Source organism: Lathamus discolor, chromosome 2 (assembly GCF_037157495.1).
Source record: "Lathamus discolor isolate bLatDis1 chromosome 2, bLatDis1.hap1, whole genome shotgun sequence".
In the NCBI taxonomy this organism is placed as follows: Eukaryota; Metazoa; Chordata; class Aves; order Psittaciformes; family Psittacidae; genus Lathamus; species Lathamus discolor.
This window is the reverse complement of record NC_088885.1, coordinates 115,635,712-115,655,870: the sequence shown is the minus strand read 5'-3', so window position 1 is coordinate 115,655,870 and position 20,159 is coordinate 115,635,712. Positions and strand designations below refer to the sequence as shown.

The following is a 20,159-nucleotide window of genomic DNA, read 5'->3' as shown; positions in this document are numbered from 1 at the left end:
CCCTAATGGAAACACTTTGACTGACGCCTTCTTCAGTAGTATTGGGTTTTTTACACAGCCGCATCACAGAGGTCACTCCTTAAAGAACCAGCTAACTCAGCAGCTGATTCTGTCGGTCATTTCTTACTGGTTATTTTCCAGCTTGTAATAGAAATTCTCATTCTTCCAGCAATTAAGAAAACTTCAGTGATTGAGAAACAAGTCGTTGTCACCCTTTGAAGATCTCTTACCACAAAGTCCTAAGGATTGTGGCTAACCAGTCCAGCTCTGGCAAGTCAAGGCAGGTGGGTGTGTGGTTCAGAATGGGGTGATAGGGAGATAAGCCTGAAATAATACTTGTCCTTTGATAAGACAATGTCCTGAGTTGTGCTAGAGCTCACAAGTTGTCCTCCACAAAAAGTGAGTATGTTACATCAACGGCTCTGTGCTGCATGAGTTGATTGAGGAGTTGCTTGAAAGGTTGAAGATGAAAATGTCAAAAAACCTTTGGGGAGTCATTACAGGCCTAGATAGAGACAAATATTTCTAAATGCCTATAGGCACTTTGAATTCAAATATAACCCCTTCCCAAATTTATGACACTGGAGCAGCTCGATGTGCACATTGGCAAATGCCCGAAGGCATTATAAATTGGACAGTGTGGTAAAAACATCCAGCTGTGCATGCAACAAGCCTACACTGGATATACATCGTTTGCATGTGATGGGTAATGGTGACTGTCAAATGAGAACAAACCAAAAGTGAAAAAGAGGAAATGCTTAATACCTATTTCCTCTGTCTCTGTCTTTAGCGTTAGGAAATAATGAGAAACCAGACTGTTTCTGTACTTCACAGGGGAAGTGTTATGGGGGTTGTGAAAGTTCCCCCTTGGTGACGAAGCTTCATGAAAAAATAGAGTGCATAGTTGCATAATTTCACAATCCTAATTCAGGACAGCAGACGAAGCACAGCATGTGGAAGGCTGCACAGGATCTGTAAGAGGTCTAACATGGCTCTGTTGCACAGTCTGCAGCAGGGATGGACTCAAGGGTCCGCCACCAAACCATAGCCGTTGGTAGCTGAGGGAGAGGGAAGGTGAAGCATGGAGATGAGTGGGAAGCTCAGTCCAGGGGTATCAGCACAACGGGCCCGGTGTTGGTGGCAGCTCTGGGGCTGGGGCAGGCCACAGCACCGCCGTCTTACCGCGCGGCGTTACCTCACACCGACCATTTTGGTCTCGGTTATTACCTTTTTAGCAACCATGGGAATTAAATAATTTCCAGCTTGGCCAGTTTGTGTTTTCTGTAACGCGCACAGATTTCTGGCTGCCGTAACGACAGCAACGTTCAGCCAGACAGCAAAACCAAAAGCGGAGAGATGCTTTATTCCTCCCGGCCGGTTTGAAAGCCGACTGAGGCCCGGGCCCCACGCCACGCAGCCCAGCACGCCGCAGCGCCCGCCGCCGCTCCGGACGGCCCGGCCCGGCCCGGCCCAGCCCGGCCCACCTGTGCCGGCCGGCGGCTGACAGCCCCGCAGCCGCCTGCGGCGGTGGCGCGCAGCTCCTCGCCCACGCACCCGCCGGCGGGGGCGGTGCCCGCTGCCTCTCAGCCGGGCGGCCCCTGCCCCGCCCAGCCGCGGCTCGGCCTCGGCCGGCCCGGCCCGGCCCGGTCGCCACTCGGCGTTCTCCATGGCGGGGCAGCAGCAGGGCGGTGCGGGGGAGCTGTCGCCGCCGCTGCTGGTGAAAATCGTGATGGCCGGGGAGTCCTGCGTGGGGAAGACCTCCATCGTGCGGAGGTACACGGAGCCCGGCTCGCCCCCCGCCGGGGCTCCCACCTCCTCCTACTTGGCCACGATCGGTGAGTGACCGCGGGCCGGCGACGGCCCCAGGATGAGCGGCTGTGCCGGCGCTCTCCCGCCAGCCCGCCGCACGGCCCAGCAGCCCCGCCGTGTGGTTGTGGGCACGGCAGCGCTCGCCGTCGCCCTGCGGGGCTGGCGCCTGTCCCAGCGGGCCGGCGGACGCCTGGGCGCCCGCCTTGCACCCGGCCTCCGAGCAGCCCTTCCCTCCCCGGGTGCGCCTCACGGCCGCGGGCTGTTTCAAACAGAGCCTGCCCGGCGCTGGCTGTGTCCGAGGTGCCGGATCTGCCTCAGTTAACTGTTGCATGTGTCCAGCCACGTCTAGCCGAGTAAACGAGGTGTGACAGGGTGTCTGGAAAGATGTCATCCTGGCTCCAGAACCGTTCTGTGCCGGCTGTTGGTCCGGGGCATTCGGAACCTACTCTTAAATTTGCAGCAACAGCTTGTTTCTTACTTGTTATTGCCTACGACTCCAGACAGAGGCCCTGTTGATATACACCAGTCTGGGTGCAGAGAAAACGATATCTGCCTTAGAGGATTGCTAGACATCAGTAAAATGCCCAGTTCCTTCATCTTTCATACCAGAAAAGGATTTAACTTTGTGCTAATAATTTTAAGGTTATAAAATCAAGATACATTCTACTGTAGGTAGTCATATAAGTGATTATTAAAGCAGGTCCATTGCCGTGATGGACGTCACTAACCCTGCCAGACCAAGGTGGTTTTGCTGCCCTGCTGTGCTGCCTTCCCGGGCACCTCTGCAGGTGGGGAATGATGGGGAGCCCCCACTGTCACGGTGTGCCAGCCCTGTGGTGCCACAGGGAATGGCAAGTTGACTATCTATATGGTGAAAACATGTAATGTGGGTGCACTGCTTTGATTTGCTGTGGAGATTTTCATAGAATCATAGAATCAACTAGGTTGGAAAAGACCTTTGAGATCATCAAGTCCAGCCATTGCCCCAGGACTGCAAAGACCACCACTAAACCTCATCACTTGGGGCCTCATCTACACGGGTTTTGAACACTTCCAGAGATGGTATTTTCCTCAATTTCTGGTTAGGAAATTTTCATTTTTAGAAGTTTCTGTGTCTGTAAGAATTCTGGGTTTTTTTTCTGCGCTCTTGAAGAGGAAGTTAAAGTATGAACAAGAAATTGTGTGTTTCTGCATTTGGACTATGCATGGTCCTGTTTTTTTTATTTTTCAGTGTGGTATGAGTTGGTAAATAACAGGCAGTAGTTGGTTGAGGAAATACCTACTGTAAGTAAGGTGACTTGACCTACCCACATTAGAACGACCATGAAAATAAATATCAGCTTTGTTGCTGTGTTTCATATTGGAGCGTAGGTTCCTGACCACGAAGTTATTATTCTGAGGCATGATTTCATTTACTCTTAATTCAGTCCACTGCAGAGTCAAAAAATCTTGTATGGTGGTGATATTAAAAGTACATTTTGCAATTTGTGGGTTGAAATAGTTTAAGGAATAGTTTGGATAGAAGAGTTTTGTGACAGTTATGGACTTAATAATATTATTAATTTTATTAGTGTTCCTGAAATCTGTTCTCATGAGATTTAAAACGTTTTAAACAAATGTTTAACTGAAATGTAAATGAAAAATCATGGCAGTCAGGTGAAGTTCCTGATGACTGGAAAAAGGGAAATATAGCCCCCATTTTCAAGAAGGGGAAAATGGAAGACCCGGGGAATTACAGACCAGTCAGTCTCACCTCTGTGCCTGGCAAAATCTTGGAGCACATTCTCCTGGAAGGCATGCTAAGGCACATGAAAACCAACAAGGTGCTTGGTGACAGCCAGCATGGCTTCACTAAGGGGAAATCCTGCCTGACCAATTTGGTGACCTTCTATGATGGGGCTACAGAACTGATGGACAAGGGTAGAGCAGTTGACGTCATCTCCCTGGACTTGTGCAAAGTGTTCAACACTGTCCCACATGACATCCTTGTCTCTAAGTGGGAGAGACATCAATTTGATAGGTGGACCACTCGGTGGATAAAGAACTGGCTGGATGTCCGCACACAAAGAGTTGTGGTCAATGGCTCAATGTCCAGCTGGAGACAAGTAACAAGTAGTGGTGTCCCTCAGGGATCGGTGTTGGGACCGGTCTTGTTCAACATCTTTGTCGGTGACATGGACAGTGGGATTGATTGCGCCCTCAGGAAGTTTGAGACGACACCAAGCTGTGTGGTTCGGTTGATACGCTGGGGGGAAGGGATGCCATCCAGAGGGACCTTGACACGCTTGTGAGGTGGGCTGATGCCAGCCTCATGAAATTCAACCATGACAAGTGCAAGGTCCTACACCTGGGTCAGAGCAATCCCAGGCACAGCTACAGGTTGAGCAGAGAAGAGATTCAGAGCAGCCCTGCAGAGGACTTGGGGGTGTTGGTTGACAAGAAAATGAACATGAGGCAGCTTCAGTGTGTGCTCGCAGCCCAGAAAGCCAACCGTACCCTGGGCTGCATCAAAAGGAGCGTGACCAGCAGGTCGAAGGAGGTGATCCTGCCCCTCTACTCTGCTCTCGTGGGACCTCACTTGAGTATTGTGTGCAGTTCTGGTGTCCTCAACATAAAAAGGACATGGAACTGTTGGAACAAGTCCAGAGGAGGGCCATGAGGATGATCAGGGGACTGGAGCACCTCCTGTATGAAGACAGGCTGAGAAAGTTGGGTCTGTTCAGGCTGGAGAAGAGAAGGCTGCGTGGGGACCTCAGAGCAGCCTTCCAGTATCTGAAGGGGGGCTATAGGGTTGCTGGGGATGGACTATTCATTAGGGACTGTAGTGATAGGACAAGGGGTAACGGGTTAAAGCTTAAACGGTGGAAGTTTAGATTGGATATAAGGAAGAAATTCTTTCCTGTTAGGGTGGTGAGACACTGGAATGGGTTGCCCAGGGCATTTATGAATGCTCCATCCCTGGCGGTGTTCAAGGCCAGGTTGAACAGAGCTGTGAGTGGCATGGTTTAGTGTGAGGTGTCCCTGTCCATGGCAGGGGGGTTGGAACTAGATGATCTTGAGGTCCTTTCCAACCCTAACTATTCTTTGATTCTATGATTTTCTATGTGGTATTTGTAACCTGAATGTGATTTTAAAGTTATTTCTGAAGTACTGTGTTCTATTTAATTCCCTGTGAGGAGGTATATTAGAGCTTAAACTTTTAAAACAAATGATGCTGTGAGTGATGGCTTACAAAAGAGTAATCCTGGAAGTGGAAGTTTCTTTTTCATGAAGACAACTACAACCGAGAGCATGGCTTTTTGGTTATGGCTCAGAATGGTGTAAAGGAAGAAGATGCAGTGCAGTAGTTTTTCTGTTCATGATGTCTTCTCCCTCTGTGTTGACACCATCAAACCAAATAACTGATTTAATCTGGATGTCTGTTTATTTCGTACAAGCTCAGTCAGTCATATGATCTGTATCTGTCATGCAGCCTATTCATGCAGTTCATCTGATGCTAATTGATTTTTCACCCTACCTGTCCAGCTGAAATGGTGATTTGAGTAGAGGGAAGATTATCTAGGCTGTGCAGTCTCTCAGCCATCCGAGTTCCCTGACAAAATCATGTGCCACCGCCTTCCTTAGTGGCAAAGGGTGGTAGGCACAGAAGTTAAAAGTTTTTTGGAAGTCTTGTTTCTGTCTCATCATGAATCAGTTTTGTGTTATTGGGAAAAATAGTAGTGTTATTGCAGGGGGGAAAAAAACCCAAACACAAACCCAAGCAAATGTTTTGTAATAGGCTTCTGTAGTGGTGGACTTTTACAAAATGATGTATTTTGTAGTTAGTTTTTTTTTAAATAAAAAAGCCTCCACAGTAAGTTTTCATTGAAAGCTTCTTATGCAGCACTTAAACACTCAAGGCTGGGTGCCCTTCCTCCTCTGCAATTACGCAGTTTGGGTAAATTATAAGCAGATATAGTTTTCTAATTAAACTTACATGCATCATAAGGCAAATGCATTGTATTATGTGTAGCCTATAAAGAATAAATGTTTTTGTTTAAACAATGGCATTGCATATAAAGCCATGGAGAATGCTTATGAACAAAAAAAACCCCATTTGTATGCAAGTGAGCAGGACTGTGATCTGACGGGATGCGAGGTAGTTATTTTGCTGTATTACAGTTGGGTCCTGCAACATGCATGTTTTCTGAGAGAAACATTTCTGTAGAGATTTGAGTCCTCCCAAATCTGTCATAGTTGGAAGTGCTACAACTCCAACTTCAGGATTAAAAAAATAATAATATTATTTTGATTTTTTTCCTAAAAAAATATTAAAAAATACATATTTATTCAGAGCAAGGTTACAAAGTCAAGCAATTTATGTATTTTTTTCTAATGTGCAATGAATAAGAGAACCAGCTCTTAAGTCTCTCTAGATTCCCTGATACTCACTTTAGAAGGAAATAATCAATAAAAATTATTCCAGTTGGAGGTAAACATGTCCCATTGGGTTAACAACACTAGTAGTAGTCTGCATCTTAATTTTATTTGTTATTTTTTACAAGGCTGTATTTTTTGTCACTCTTACTTTCTTAGCAAACCATCTTAAGCCATGAATTGCTTTTTTCACCACAACAGTAATTATCAGTACTTCTGACTGCTTAGATACCACTGCGCTTCAGATATGCTTTGGCACATGCAGGAGGATTCAAGTAATGCACCAATAGCTAATAAGTATTAAGTACTGGTAGGCCTAACACGGTGGAAACTTAACCTGCAACATCTCTCTGTGCGCTTGTCTAGCTCAGGCACAGAAGTGATACCAACTGCTTTCCTTCTTGCAGAGTTGAAGACTGTCCTGGTTTCGGCTGTGTGACAGTAACTGGGCTAGGTAGAACTGCACCTGGGCATGTACCCCTGTCTGTCCATGCTATTGCTTTTACGTCCTGCCAAGCTGCTCAAACTCACATTTTCACTGGATAGACGTAGTGGGGTTTTGGGGCCTTTTACATCAGTAACTTGACAGCTGTATTGGGGTGAAAAGCATGTTGTAATTTTTTAGGCCAGCTGCAAAAGTCCTTCTTGAAGCACTTTTGCGGCTGGCCAAATACTATTTTATAGATATTGAGGGAAGAGAGGGGCAATTCACAGCTGAATTCCCCTGTGACTGACTGTTTTGATACTTTTTAGATCTGTCTTTAAGGTACACTAGTCCTAATATGGGTATATTTATTATTTGGAATATAAATAAAGGAAATTAATCTCATGGCTGTAAGACTTGGAAATAACAACTAGAATTTGAACTTATACCCATCTTATCACTGCTTGGTTTTAGTTGACAGCTTAAAAGAAGCAAGTACAAGCTGCTGCAGTCAAATAACATGTCAAGGGCAGTAATCAATGCTTCCTTTGTTATGTTGATCATGTTGTGTAATACATGGGCTTAAAAGCATCTGAAATCTGTGAGCTGTCTTTGGCATTATATTTCTAATTTTTCTTTTCTATCTTTCCAATTTGCTAAGTTTGCTGGAAATTTCATATAAAGACATGAACAATTCATGCATGCAGAACATATTGACTTCTGTTTTTCACTAACATTCATTGACCTTTTAGGTCAATAAATTTTGAAGTTGACTTAAGAAGTCAATAAGCCTGATTTTAATTTAGATTAAGTTTTAGTCTGATTCAGCACTCTGCTTCCTTTTTATAAATAAAAAAAAGCTTATAGCAATTTATTATTAAAATGTATGTCAAGTAAGAACTGTTTCCTGTAGGTCTGGGAACCCCTGGATGGATTATAACTTTTTACTATATTCCCAATGCACCATTTGAAAGTGACATTTCAGCCTCCCAGTGTGTACTCTGTCCCTCTCAACTGCTTTAATGTCAATTGTAGGAAGTGATACAGATAATTAAACAAACCATGTGTATTTCAGGAGCAAATGTTTCCATCACGTTAGAGTTCCACCTTACATGAGCAAATTTGACTTAAATTACATTTCCATCTGACATTAATTCCACCAAGGAAGCTTTGTTTAATATTAATTACAGATACCAATTATATTATTTCATCTTTCCTTTCCATTGGAGTTTCAATAAAAATTCATCAAGTGAAGGACATGATTATCATAATAATTTTAAAAATCCACCTAAACTCTTTTACCACATACACACAAAAATATTAATAGCATTGGAATCATGCATGTGAGAGTATACTTGCCAAAGGTTTGTGCACAATACATCTGTCAGTAAAAAGGAAGGGAGCATTTCCTCTACTGCAGTTTTGGTTTACTGCCATGGATGCTTTCCTTTGATGAAGTAATTTGGCAGACAGATTGTTACAGAAATCAGTGCAATGGTATTAATTTGCAATTTTTGTCCTTTTTTTCAGTCTGTTTAGTTCTTTCAAATGACATTGCTACTGGTGAAAAGCCACTCTGAAGTCATGTTAAGGAGTCGTATTTTGACCTTAGGGAATTTTGACTGTGCAGTATGGGGAGCTATTCCAATGTCACCTTCACTTAATAAAAATAGCCTTATTGTTGGGAGGAAAAAAATTGAGCAGAGAAATTATCAAATAGGATTTCAAATTTCAGCAATAAAATAATTGGGGAAAAAACAGTTAACTGTGAGAAAATGTGTCAGTCTAAGGCAGCGGCAGGTGGCTGGAAGATTCCAATACTAAGATCAGACCTTCAACAAATCAAAACTCCAGGTATCATCTACCACATTTGGAGTACCAGCACTATAAATTGTAAGGAAAGTATCTTTGAGGAAAGATCTGTAGTGTATGTAGAGAGAACATTCTGCACCGATTTCAAGTGCTAATGCTTGATTTTAGCATTAGATCTGGGATATACAGTGATTAAGTCTGTAGACACAATCCTCTTCATTTTGAATGAAACCCAGTGTGTGTTTGACCTTACATTGAACTAGTACAGCTAATTCCTACTCCTGTTCATGTAATTCTAGATTTATATATATATATATATTTTATTTTTTTGGGGGGGGGGATTTGGAAGTAAGGCCAGAAAAATGGTGTTGCACTTATAACAGTTTTGTAAGCATTTCTATCTCCCCATTCATAGCTGTCACACTGTCATGATGAAGCTGGAAACAACTGAAATCATCAATATATTTGTCCAGTATTATTGTGCATAGGCCATGAAACTGCTGCTGTGTCACTTGCCTATTCATAGAAATACCTACCTGTAGTTTCAGAGTATCTGCACCTTTGCTTTGGCCTGCCCCTCCATTGCTTTGTACTGGCATTGCTTTGTGTTGTATTTGTGTAATGTATTGGTACATAGCTGTTTTCACCATTGAGTAATTCCCTTTTACAACTTGAATTTTGAATGTCTATGGTTGGCTAGTTATTCTGTTTGATATAATTCCTTCTCACTTTCTGTTCAAAATTGCATGATAACTAGAGCTAAGAAACACTCTTCAAAGGGAATCCATGTTATGAGAAATGTTACAGATTTTCTCGTTTCTTCTAGGCATCGATTTTAAAGTAAAGGCAGTAACATTTAATGATACAAGAGTGAAACTTCAAATATGGTAAGTTTTACTATATATTACAAATGAGAGCCAACTAAATTACATTACAGCATGAAAAATCTCATCTGCTTTTAATTGTGTATCTTCCTAAAGCACAGCTGTTCCTACTAGGTCATTTTAAAATTAGAATTTGGCCTAGGGGAGCAAATTTTTTACAGTAACTAATAGAAGTTAAAAAGAGGGTTGTCGCTAGGTTGCTTTAACAATAAAACTTGCAGCATACAAGCAATGACGATCTACGATCCATACTAAGTATATTTAATTGTATAGGAATACTGAGGGAAGTGACAAAGCAAGAAAAGTTTACATTTCATTACCCATCAAATGCATGTTCGAAAGGGTCACCAAGAGAAAGTTAGTAAGATTAATCTTGGGGAACCTGCACTCTGTTTTTTTGGTTTTGAAGTTTTTCTGAAAGCTATGTAGGGCTACTGACAGCTGTCTCTCCAGGCATCCAATGCTGAAGGTTATTTATATTCACCAGTATTTAACTTCTCAAGAAGTAACTCTGTACATTAATTATCTGGCCAGTATTAGATCTGCAGTTTTTCCATCTCAGGTTTTAATATGAACGCCTTGGAGACTTGTTTACATCTTTCTTAAGGCATAGTTCTGTGTACGAATCTCTGCATCCCTGTATCTTATGTCTTTTTCCCAAAATCTAACTTCTGTCTAAACCAGCTTACTGTCTTTGTCACAGTTTACAAAGGGTTTGTCAGATTGTGGGATGTCATCTGACTCCTGCAGTGCTTGTACTTAAGATTTTGTTTAAATCACCTGAGTAGTACTGATCTTAATGATTATGTATATGAAGAAGCAGTGATGTTACACTCAGTCTTCAACCACTGGTTTACCTTCCCTAGTAGGGCTGTAGTAGTCAGAATAAATTTCCAGGGTATTTCTTTCACTACTCTGTCTGCCATCCAGATTCTTATCTTGTTCCTTTCGTGTTAGGGTACGCCACTCAAAATTTGGAGAATACTCCTTAAAATGATTTTTCTTGGGGGTTCTGCAGTTTGATCATCTTTGTTTTGTTCGTGTGTGTGTGTGTGTGTGTGATATCTTACGATTTCTTTCAGGGATACGGCTGGCCAGGAACGATTCCATACACTTAGTACTAGCTATTTTCGTGGCGCACAAGGCTTTGTTCTAGTATATGACATCACAAATCTGGACAGTTTTCACAGTATAACAAGCTGGATGAGAGACATACATGAGGTAAATATGTCTAACAGCAGTTCATCTCTTAATGAAGATGGTTAATGAGTTACTGCAGTTAATGTTTTAAATGAGTGCACGAGATCTATTCTTGTTTTTGAGCTGCATGTTTCTAACCAGAATTTCTTACATTTAACTCAGCACACAATATAATAGTAAGATTACTGTTATCCGGAACTGGAATACAGTGTGGATGATCCAGGACAAGACTGTGTTGATGCAGGAGTGTTTTCTGAAGTGCTTCTAAATAACAAATACTTTCCAGTCTGGTTTTGCACATATAGAGTTATGGTGCTTTAATCTGGTGTGAATCACAGAATCATAGAATGGTTTGGGCTGGAAAAGACTTTGAGATCATCTAGTTCCAAACCCCCTGCCATTGGCATGGGCACCTCCCACTAGACCAGGTTGCTCAAGGCCCTGTCCATCCCAAGATTTTACTTTGCTTCAGTGTTAGAATTCCATATCACAGCTAGTTATTTCCCTTTCCTAATGTCATTACTTTAGTGGAGTTACCTCATCCCAGGAATCAAAACAAACAAATCAAACATCCTCTTTATCCCTTCTGGATATTCCTTTTGAGAAGATGGTTTCAAGAGCAAGGAACTGGAGGAGGAAAGGGAAAATCCCTTTTTGGTGGCAGTGAACTGTTTGGTTAGCTCAGCTGCTTGTGCTACTGCAACCAGAAACACGTGTTTTCATGTGACATGGGAAGTGATTCAGCAGCACATGGCTACCAGATGGGTCATATGTTCCTATCTCCCTTCCTGCTCCTGGCTTCCGTGTGCTGCTTCTGGAGCTTGTTGGAGCCCTCTGAGGTTCACTCTTAACTTTATAGCATGGTAAAAAACTTACAGTTTGGATAGTTTTATGCTCCATCAGTGAGTTTAAGAGGTTCACAGAAAGGTCTGACAGTTATCAGAGTTGTCCTAAGGTAAACAGGTAGGAGCAGGAGGGCCAGCAGAAGAACATGTGCAAACAATGTGAGGAAGGAACCAGGAAGGGAGGAGTGGGCAGGCCCTTAGACACTGGATTGTTCAGCTGCCTGTAACCCTGTACCCAGTAGTCTTTATTGCTAGGTCTCTTTTGATGTTTTCTCTGTTAGGTAGAGGCAGGTCAGTTTCAGAATAGAATAATTCAGCTGGAAAGGACCTACAGTGATCACCTGGTCCAGCTGCCTGACCACTTCAGGGCTGAATGAAAGATAACGCATGTTCTTAACAGCTTTGTCTAAGTGCCTCTTAGACACTGGCAGGCGTAGGACATTGACCTCCTCTCTAGGAAGCCTGTTCCAGTGTCTGATCACGCTCCTGGTAAATAAATGTTTCCTAATGTCCAGTCAAAACCTCCCCTAGTGCACCTTTGAGCCATACCCATGTGTCCTGTCACTGGGTACATGGGAAAAGAGATCAGCACCTCCTTTTCCATTTTCCTTCTCAGGAAGCCATAGAGAGCAATGAGGTTGCCCTGAGCAGTAGTCTGAAAGTTTATAGTTAGCATGCTTCTGTAAGTTAGTATGCTTGTGAATGAATCCAAGCAAGGTAGTGTTCTCTTTTGATTAAAATCAAGTAAACAGGCAGCTTTTTGTAATGCTCTGTGAATGGGTAGGAATATGACATGACTGATAGGAGAGTTTGTCTTGGGAAAGCAGGCACAAAGTAAAACCATAAAAAGCTCTCTTTTTTTCTCTTCACAGCTTCTGTATACAGATGAATTAATGCACTACACATGTTCATATATCTGATAATACATACACTGGATATCTTATGCTCTTGGTAAAATATTACATTTATGTTACCTCAGTATTAAGACCATTACTATGGTGACCTAGTACATCATTATTCTTCACCTTAAAGCCATCTTAAAAGTTTTAGTGACAAACAGAGCCTAATGTCAGTAATGTGTTACAAAGGAGATGTGATGCTGCAGTATTCTTAGTGGCTTTTCTGCACACACTTCAAGCTAACACATGTGTTTTGTTACTTCATGAAGTGTGTACCCTCCTCCTGTTAAGCAAACCAGCAAAAGTCACAGCTAGATATGCAACTGTGTACAGTTCCATGATTAGCTAACATTTAACTTGACACGCACTATGATAGCAGGTTTACTGCTATTGAAAGCTGAAAAAGGAGATTATCCACATGTATCCATTTTTTTATATATATAGCTTAAATATGCATATATCTGTGTGTATAAATGTATATATGAAATACTGATCTGCCTTCACACTGTCCAGAGGGGTAATTTTTTCCTGTCATCTCTGATTAGATTCACAGATTGATCTAATGGGCTACAGTGCACAACCATAAGCACAAAGAAAATACCAGGACTGTCAGGCTAGGGTGCAGGGAAGGATGGGACTAGCTCTTGTAGCCACCATGCAGCCTTAGATCTGCTTAAGTCAATCAGGAGATCACACCTGCACAAGCCTGCTTTCCCTTTGTGACAAAACTTTTGTGTAAACATACTCAAGCTATTAATATTTAGACTGTTCAATTGTGACCCCTGAAGGTACTTTGTTAGTTTAAATATTTTAAAATGGGAAAATACTCAATTTAAAACGATTTCTGGGAATGTAAATTGCATGATTGATTGTACCAATCTCAAAACTAGCAATTAGTGAGTGTTGTAATAGAGCTAGATAATAATAAAAAATTTAATTCAGTCCTAGTGGGATATCAATTTCTGAAGTGTCTTGGAAAAAATATATGGGGCCATTCATTGCAAAAGAAGTGGTTTTAAGCAATAACTGTTTAAACACAGATCATTTCATGAAAATTAATTACTTACTGGAGGTTGGTGACATTCCTGCATTTGCTTTGGTCTGTGAACGCAAGCCAATATTTAATACCCAACAAATGCCTAGTATTGAAGCTGGCTGTTGCCACAGCGCCCTTTAAAATATAGAAGTGTAGAAAAAGATAAATAAAATTTTAAAAGAGAAAAGGTTGCAGGTTTTATTAAACACCAGACTAATAGATAATGTAAAGCTTGCATCTGAGCCAATCAAACAGGATTTTTTGAGACAATTCAGTTATTACATTATGGTCCCACTCTTGATTCTTTGTACATAGAGATTTTAAACAGGAAGATTTTTTAAGATCCTGTCAGTGTGCTGAGCCATTTTTACAGCAGTTGAAAATAACAGTCTAAGCAATTTAGCATTCCTGAAAAATCCACTGACTTTATAAAAACTGGCCAGACAGTGCTATTACAGTCAGATTACCAGTAATGTTGTCATTGTATTTCCATTAGTTTAAGTGTGAAATACAGAAACTTTCCTATTAAGAATTATTGTTAAAGGAAGTTCTAGACACAAATATGCTGCCATATCTCTATTGTTATAAAATTTGTATTCAGAACTAGAGGAGACTGAGAAACATGACTGTGCTTAAGAAGCTTACTAGACAAATACACTCACAGTTTAATATCTTAGGACATTATTGGCAAATCCAGTGCAGGTGTATTGGGTGTGTAATGCACTCATTAGGAGCATGGTAATTGCAGGAAATTTACTTTACTGAAACCATTCTTTATTTCTTGGATTGGGGGTCATGTCGAACTTAAGGTGCTCCTCTTGTTTGTTGATACGGCTTTTAGCTATTTTATGCAGCTGTTCTGAAAGGCTCATTTTGTTTGGCCTTTAGAAATTAAAAACTGCGTAGCAAATTCATTTGCAGAAAACAGTTCTTTCTGGGATGTTTTGAACAATATTCCAACCAACATATTGTCCAAAAGTTTCTCACAACAGAGTGGTCACATGCTCAAATAGGTGCCCAGAGAAGATCTGGAGATACTTAAAACTTGATTCAACGGGGCCTTAAGCAACCTGACCTGACTTTGAAATTGGCCTGTCTTTGGGCAGAGGATAAGACCAGATGACTTCCAGAATTCTTTGCCAACCTAAATCACTCCATGATTCATGCATGGCATCTGAGTTTCTAAAAACTTTTTTACAGGGATGGTAGATCCTAGTTTTCTTTTAAAACACTGGACTAGTTTTCATTGTGCTAGTCTGCTGTGGCCATGAATGTGGTGTTACCAGTTTCCAGCAATTTTCCTCACAGTGGAAATTCTCTGCTAGCACAGAATTTTCTCGTGCAGTAGTGAGTCTTGGTTGACATAACTTAGTGTTCTTGGAATAGAATTATAGAATGATAGAATGGTTAGGGTTGGAAAGGACCTTAAGATCATCTAGTTCCAAACCCCCTGCTATGGGCAGGGACACCTCACACTAAACCATGTCACCCAAGGCTCTGTCCAACCTGGTCTTGAACACTGTCAGGGATGAAGCATTCACAACTTCCTTGGAGCAACCCATTCCAGTGCCTCACCTCCCTTACAGTAAAGAACTTCCTCCTATATCCAATCTAAACTTCCCCTGTTTAAGTTTGAACCCATTACTCCTTGTCCTATCACTACAGTCCCTGATGAACAGTCCCTCCCCAGCATCCTTATAAGCACCCTTCAGATACTGGAAAGCTGCTGTGAATACATTAGCTTTCTGTTTGTACTACCTGGGGAAGGGACCTTTCAACTAGGATACAAAATGTATGGATGTGTTGGGTCACTGCTCTTTTTTGCATAGTGCCTTTTCTGATTCTGTTCATTTGATGCATCTGAGATACTTTACTGTCTCTCAGAGTTTCTGTATCATACTTAAATAAAAGCAACACAGCAAACTGCTTTACAAGTGTAAATTAGTTTGACTTCAAATTCTTCTGAGTTTTTCTTCCTCAGATGGGAAATCTTGTTGTCAAAAGGATCAAATTTTTCCAGTTCATAGGTAGGTTTGTTGTTATGGCTCTGATAAGAACTGAAAATTATTGTTCTTATCGCTTTACTAAGTTGGTTTATCTCTAATCCCAGATTGGTTTCAGGATAAATTGGTTTACATTTAGTCATGTCTAAGTTTGCTAATAGATAAATCCTTTAATTTGTTTATTTCCACTGAACTGCTGGAAACAAGGCATTTGCAACTGAAGTCATGCAGTGGCACTTAGAAAAATACAGGGCAAGCGACATGTAAGTGAGTCATAATATGAACACTACTCGTGATGCTGTCAAAGAGATTATGAAGACAATGTATTCTTAACAAGTTACTCTTCATTAATACAAAAGATATGTTTCTAGTGTCATCATCTAGTAAGTAGGAAGAAGAAACTTCCCAGCTTTATGGCCTTCCCCAGCTCTGCCCTCATCTTGCTCTGTGACTATGTGTATCCTTTTCAGATCTGAAAAATTGTATTAATGCTGCATTTCTTCTTCAAATGCCAGCTAATTATTACCTTAGTGTATGTATCAGGTATGGGTTGTCGATCTCACTGTTTGGACCTCCAAACAAACTTCTGTTCCCTTTTCAAACTGTAATAATTGATTATCAAACTCATGCAGCCTTTCACAGCTATGCCCTGGAAATTTGGTGGAGGGAAAGAGTGGTGATTCTTTAAGATCTATTGCTAGATAGATGGCTTTATAGAACAAGGAGTCTGGATGAGCTGATGATTATGGTCAGTTTGCTGCAGTGGAGGCTGAGGGCAACCATTCACAGTAGAGTGTGCTTGTCATTTAAAAAGTGAAGGGATAGTTTCTTCCAATGATGTGTAAGTACAAATGTGATGTAGTTCTTTTTCAATAAAGATGTCTGTGCTGCTTTTGATACTCGTACAATCATAGAGTAACTTAGGTTGGAAAAGACATTTAAGATCATTGAGTCACACCATTAACCTAACACTGCCAGGTCCACCACTGAACCATGTCCCTGCATGAATTCATAGGTGAATTGACAGCATTTCTGTGAAAATCTGCAAAATAAGAACAACTGTGGAAAAAATGTTTGGGGAAAACCAAACCAACCAACCCCAAGAACCCACAACAAATGACATACAAAAGGGATGAACAAGATGTTTTCTCTTTTTGTATTTTTGATTTCTGTTAGTAGCCACATAGTCAACCAAGTTGGGTGTCCAGGCCAGGTGAAAATTGAGCAGTAGAGTAATTAGTGAAAAGCATGAGTGGATGGCTCCTATCAGAGTAGGCTGCCAAAGCACACCATGGTACTATGGTGAGAGAGTCCAGTGTTCCTTATCTGGCTCATGGCACCACTTCGTTGGAGGCTCTGCTGCTGCTCCCTGCTGTGGCCACTGGTCCAGGCAGCCTGGCTCCTGTCACTGGGGAATCCAGCAGGGGAAAAAAACCTTTTGTCAAAACCTAATGGCTCCAAGGTCTGCCAAACACTTCAAAAAACTTGGTCAGTCTCAGTAAAACTCTGGACTCCAATTTTTTGAGACATTAAAAAAACCCAACAAACCAACAGGCTAGGTTTTCTCTGAGTTCAGATTATTTTTATTTTAACTTTCAATAAAATGTGAATTTTTAAATGTTAAAATCTGAAGAAAAACTGATGAGAGTGAACCAAAAATCTGGATATTTTGGATTTTTGAGATACCAGTGCAGAACATTTGGATTTTTTTTTCTTTTTTTACTTCTTAAAACAAAAACCTAAACATCTTTTTGCTTTGATGAAATGGATGAAACTCTTAATAGTATTTTTCCATGACATGGAAAAAAAATGTTTCCTGACACCATTAGCTTAGTCAGTGCTGACTTGCATTAATAGCATCTTAGTGACTGTAAAATAACCATCCTCTTTTTACTATGGATTTTTGCATTTGGAAAGCTTATTCCTGAGCTATAAATAAAGGATGATGAAAACATACTTGAGCTTTTGGAAGCACTGAAGAGCCGTATTTTTGGCCAATTCAAATCCATGTACCTCTGCATTTTTTATGCCAACTGAGCACATGGTCAAACGTCTGCCTAGTCATATTGACTTAATTTTTGAAGCCTTCATCTACATAATCAGTTTTCAGATTTTAATCTGGATGCCATTTTGGTGTGTAGTCTTTAGTTTTCTAAAGGCAAGAAACTGCAAGATACCATCTTTAAAAAAGGAGCACTTTCAATGCTTTGATGGAGGATCCAGTCAAAGTGAAAATGCATTATTACATTATATCAATGTAGAAATAATAGTTATTTGCTGAAATAAATACTTAGTGATTGATAATACTGATTAATACTTAGTGAAAGGCCTGGTACCTCTAACATCCTTTAAATTTTGTTATTTTTGAAGCTGTCCTACTGCAAAAGTTTGTGCAGTTTATACAGGAATAAAGTTACAGGATGAATTTCATGGGTTTGTACACACAGCGTGCAAGTATTTTCCTTTGACCTTTTACTTTAAAGGAACGTCAAATATCACTTGTAAAACTTTCAGATACATTTAGTTTTCTCCCAAATAAAAAGTTGATTATGTGATGAGATGAAATTGTCTATTTACCGTATATTAGGGTCTGATGTATATCATTTTATGTAGAAGAGCCATTGACCTTAATGAGTAAAGCTTCGGTACATTCTGAAACAGCCAACATTTTTGTCAGTTAATCCAGGTTAGATTGATTCATTATTTTAGGCCTGTATTTCATACTCTTATGTTAAGCTTCCTTCAATTTAATACTACATTATCTTGAACATCACCTGTGGGTTTGAAGTGTGATTAGCTGACTTTAAAATGAGAATGGATTAAAACATATGAAATGGTGTTTCTTAATAATAAATTGTGCCTACTGCTGTATTCTTCAAATGAAGCAACTTAGTTATAAAAGTTCAGATAGACTAAAAATAATGATTCTGTCATACTTTAATGAATAGAGGTCTTTCTGTGCATTTCTGTGAAGGGAGGGACATGTTATGAGCTCTGAGGAGGGGGATTGTGCCCGATTTTGTCTTATGTTAGCAAAGTTACAAAAATTAAAACTTTTCTTATGTTAAGCAAAGTTACACAAATTAAAACTTTGACAGAGATCAGAGATTTCATCAACATCCTTGTAGCAGATCTGCTGGCTGAGACCAGGCTTTCTGAGTCATCAGAGAAGCCGTTTGAGCATGTACTTTCAGAATATAAGCCATGGGATCGGACCACATTAGTTTTAATTGTCTCTAGTTTGAGACCCTCAGCTTTCTCCATTTAAGCACCAAAGGTAGTTTTAAATATGTTTTTCACAACAAAAGTAAGTTTTCAAATTCCACATGCTGTTGCAGAACTGTTCCCTTTCCTTGCCATTATTCTAGTCATGTGTCGTTACAATGGCTTATCTTAAAATAACACTGATGTAAATCACACAATGCATTTCACAGTCATCATGGATGTAACTGGAGTGGAACGAAGGATGGAGACAAGGTCAAAAAGCTAGGTTTTTCTTCCTTTTGAAATCAATGAGGTTTTTACATTTACTTCATTAAAAATCTACTGCCTTCTTCTGAGTGCCTTGGAATAATCAAACTTTTATGTTGAGTTTGAACACTTTGAATGTAATTTTACTGCCTGTGTGCCAATGTGAAGCACAGAGAAGTGCTCTTTCAAGTGCAGCAAATTCCTTCCTTTTTACTTGTGAGTGCTGAATGTAGACCTGACTTAAGCGGTAATCCATGAACCCATTACTTTAGGGGAGGGCAATGTCTGTGAATTCAGGGCATTTCCAGTCACTTTGAAGCCTCAAGATGGAGTATTTGTCAGAAGATGGTGCCCATGCGCCATATACTTTATACCTTATGAAAGGAGTAGGAAATTACACCTGACGTTTGTAAGTGGCTTTTTTCTGCTCTTTGCTATCTTCTGTTTTCCTTCAAATCCCATTAACTGATGGAAAATATTGCCACATATGAAAAGGTCAGAACAGAATTTAGCCTTTACTTTCAAGGAGATAAAGTGTTGAAGGGTAGTGTGAGCTGAAGGTGAAGGGCTTTTGTTATTTTCTTTTTTCTTACTTGACACTTATTAATGCTGGTTCTCTTTCAGAAAGCAGGTGATGAAGTGGACGTAATACTGTTGGGCAACAAGTGCGATAAGGAGTCAGAACGTGTAGTTCCAAAACAGAAAGGAGAAAAGGTATCACTGGTACTTTCTTTGGGTTCTCCTGAGTATCTCAGTATGTGACTGTGAGCTGTTACACTGAAAAAAGCAAAAAGCTCCTGAATTCTAAATATTCCATTAGGAATTGCTCCAGAAGAACAGTTGTGGAGTTTTTGAGTATGGGGTTTATTTTTTTTTTTTGTCAACATATGAACAGAAATACGTTGCATAACTCTTAGCTGATCTCTTTAGAACGCTGGTTTTTATTTTAAAGGTTAAAATGTACTTTAAAAGTTATAGGTGTTACAATAGAAATATTACATATTGAATTAAAACTGTTTTAGAGTCTGCAGACTAAATGCAGAATACTAAATGCAATGATAATGCAATCTGCATAACTTTTCTGGTACCACCCATCAATATTTTTTTTGCTATAGCCTGACTATAAGGAACTATTTTGCCAGCCTGCGCACAGTGATCTGCATGGTCTGTGAAGAAACTTAAATATTACTGGATATTTAAGTAAATTTAGGGAACATTCAGCTCCTGTAGATCTGTGTATGGTGTCATAGAGCTGAGACTATAATGTAGTTTATACCTGCTGACCATGTGTAGGGGAAAAACTGGTGTTAATTAAAGGTGATGGCAAATTACTCTCACTGAGAACCAGTGAGGAAATCCA

At 40.5% G+C, this 20,159-nt stretch overlaps 1 protein-coding gene across 2 annotated transcripts in view; it reads left to right on the top strand.

Moving 5' to 3' along the window:
* Positions 1–1,587: 1,587 nt before the first annotated feature.
* The window catches only part of LOC136008644 (ras-related protein Rab-10-like), a 33,550-nt gene continuing 14,978 nt past the window's right edge, over positions 1,588–20,159 (top strand). The window contains exons 1-4 of one of the 2 annotated variants that reach the window (XM_065668189.1): positions 1,588–1,835; positions 9,288–9,348; positions 10,428–10,566; positions 19,424–19,513. In XM_065668189.1, the coding sequence (XP_065524261.1) occupies positions 1,667–1,835; positions 9,288–9,348; positions 10,428–10,566; positions 19,424–19,513 (459 nt within the window). In that variant the 5' untranslated portion in view covers positions 1,588–1,666. The remainder of the gene's footprint in view (positions 1,836–9,287; positions 9,349–10,427; positions 10,567–19,423; positions 19,514–20,159) is intronic. The other variant, XM_065668190.1, reaches the window with a different exon arrangement.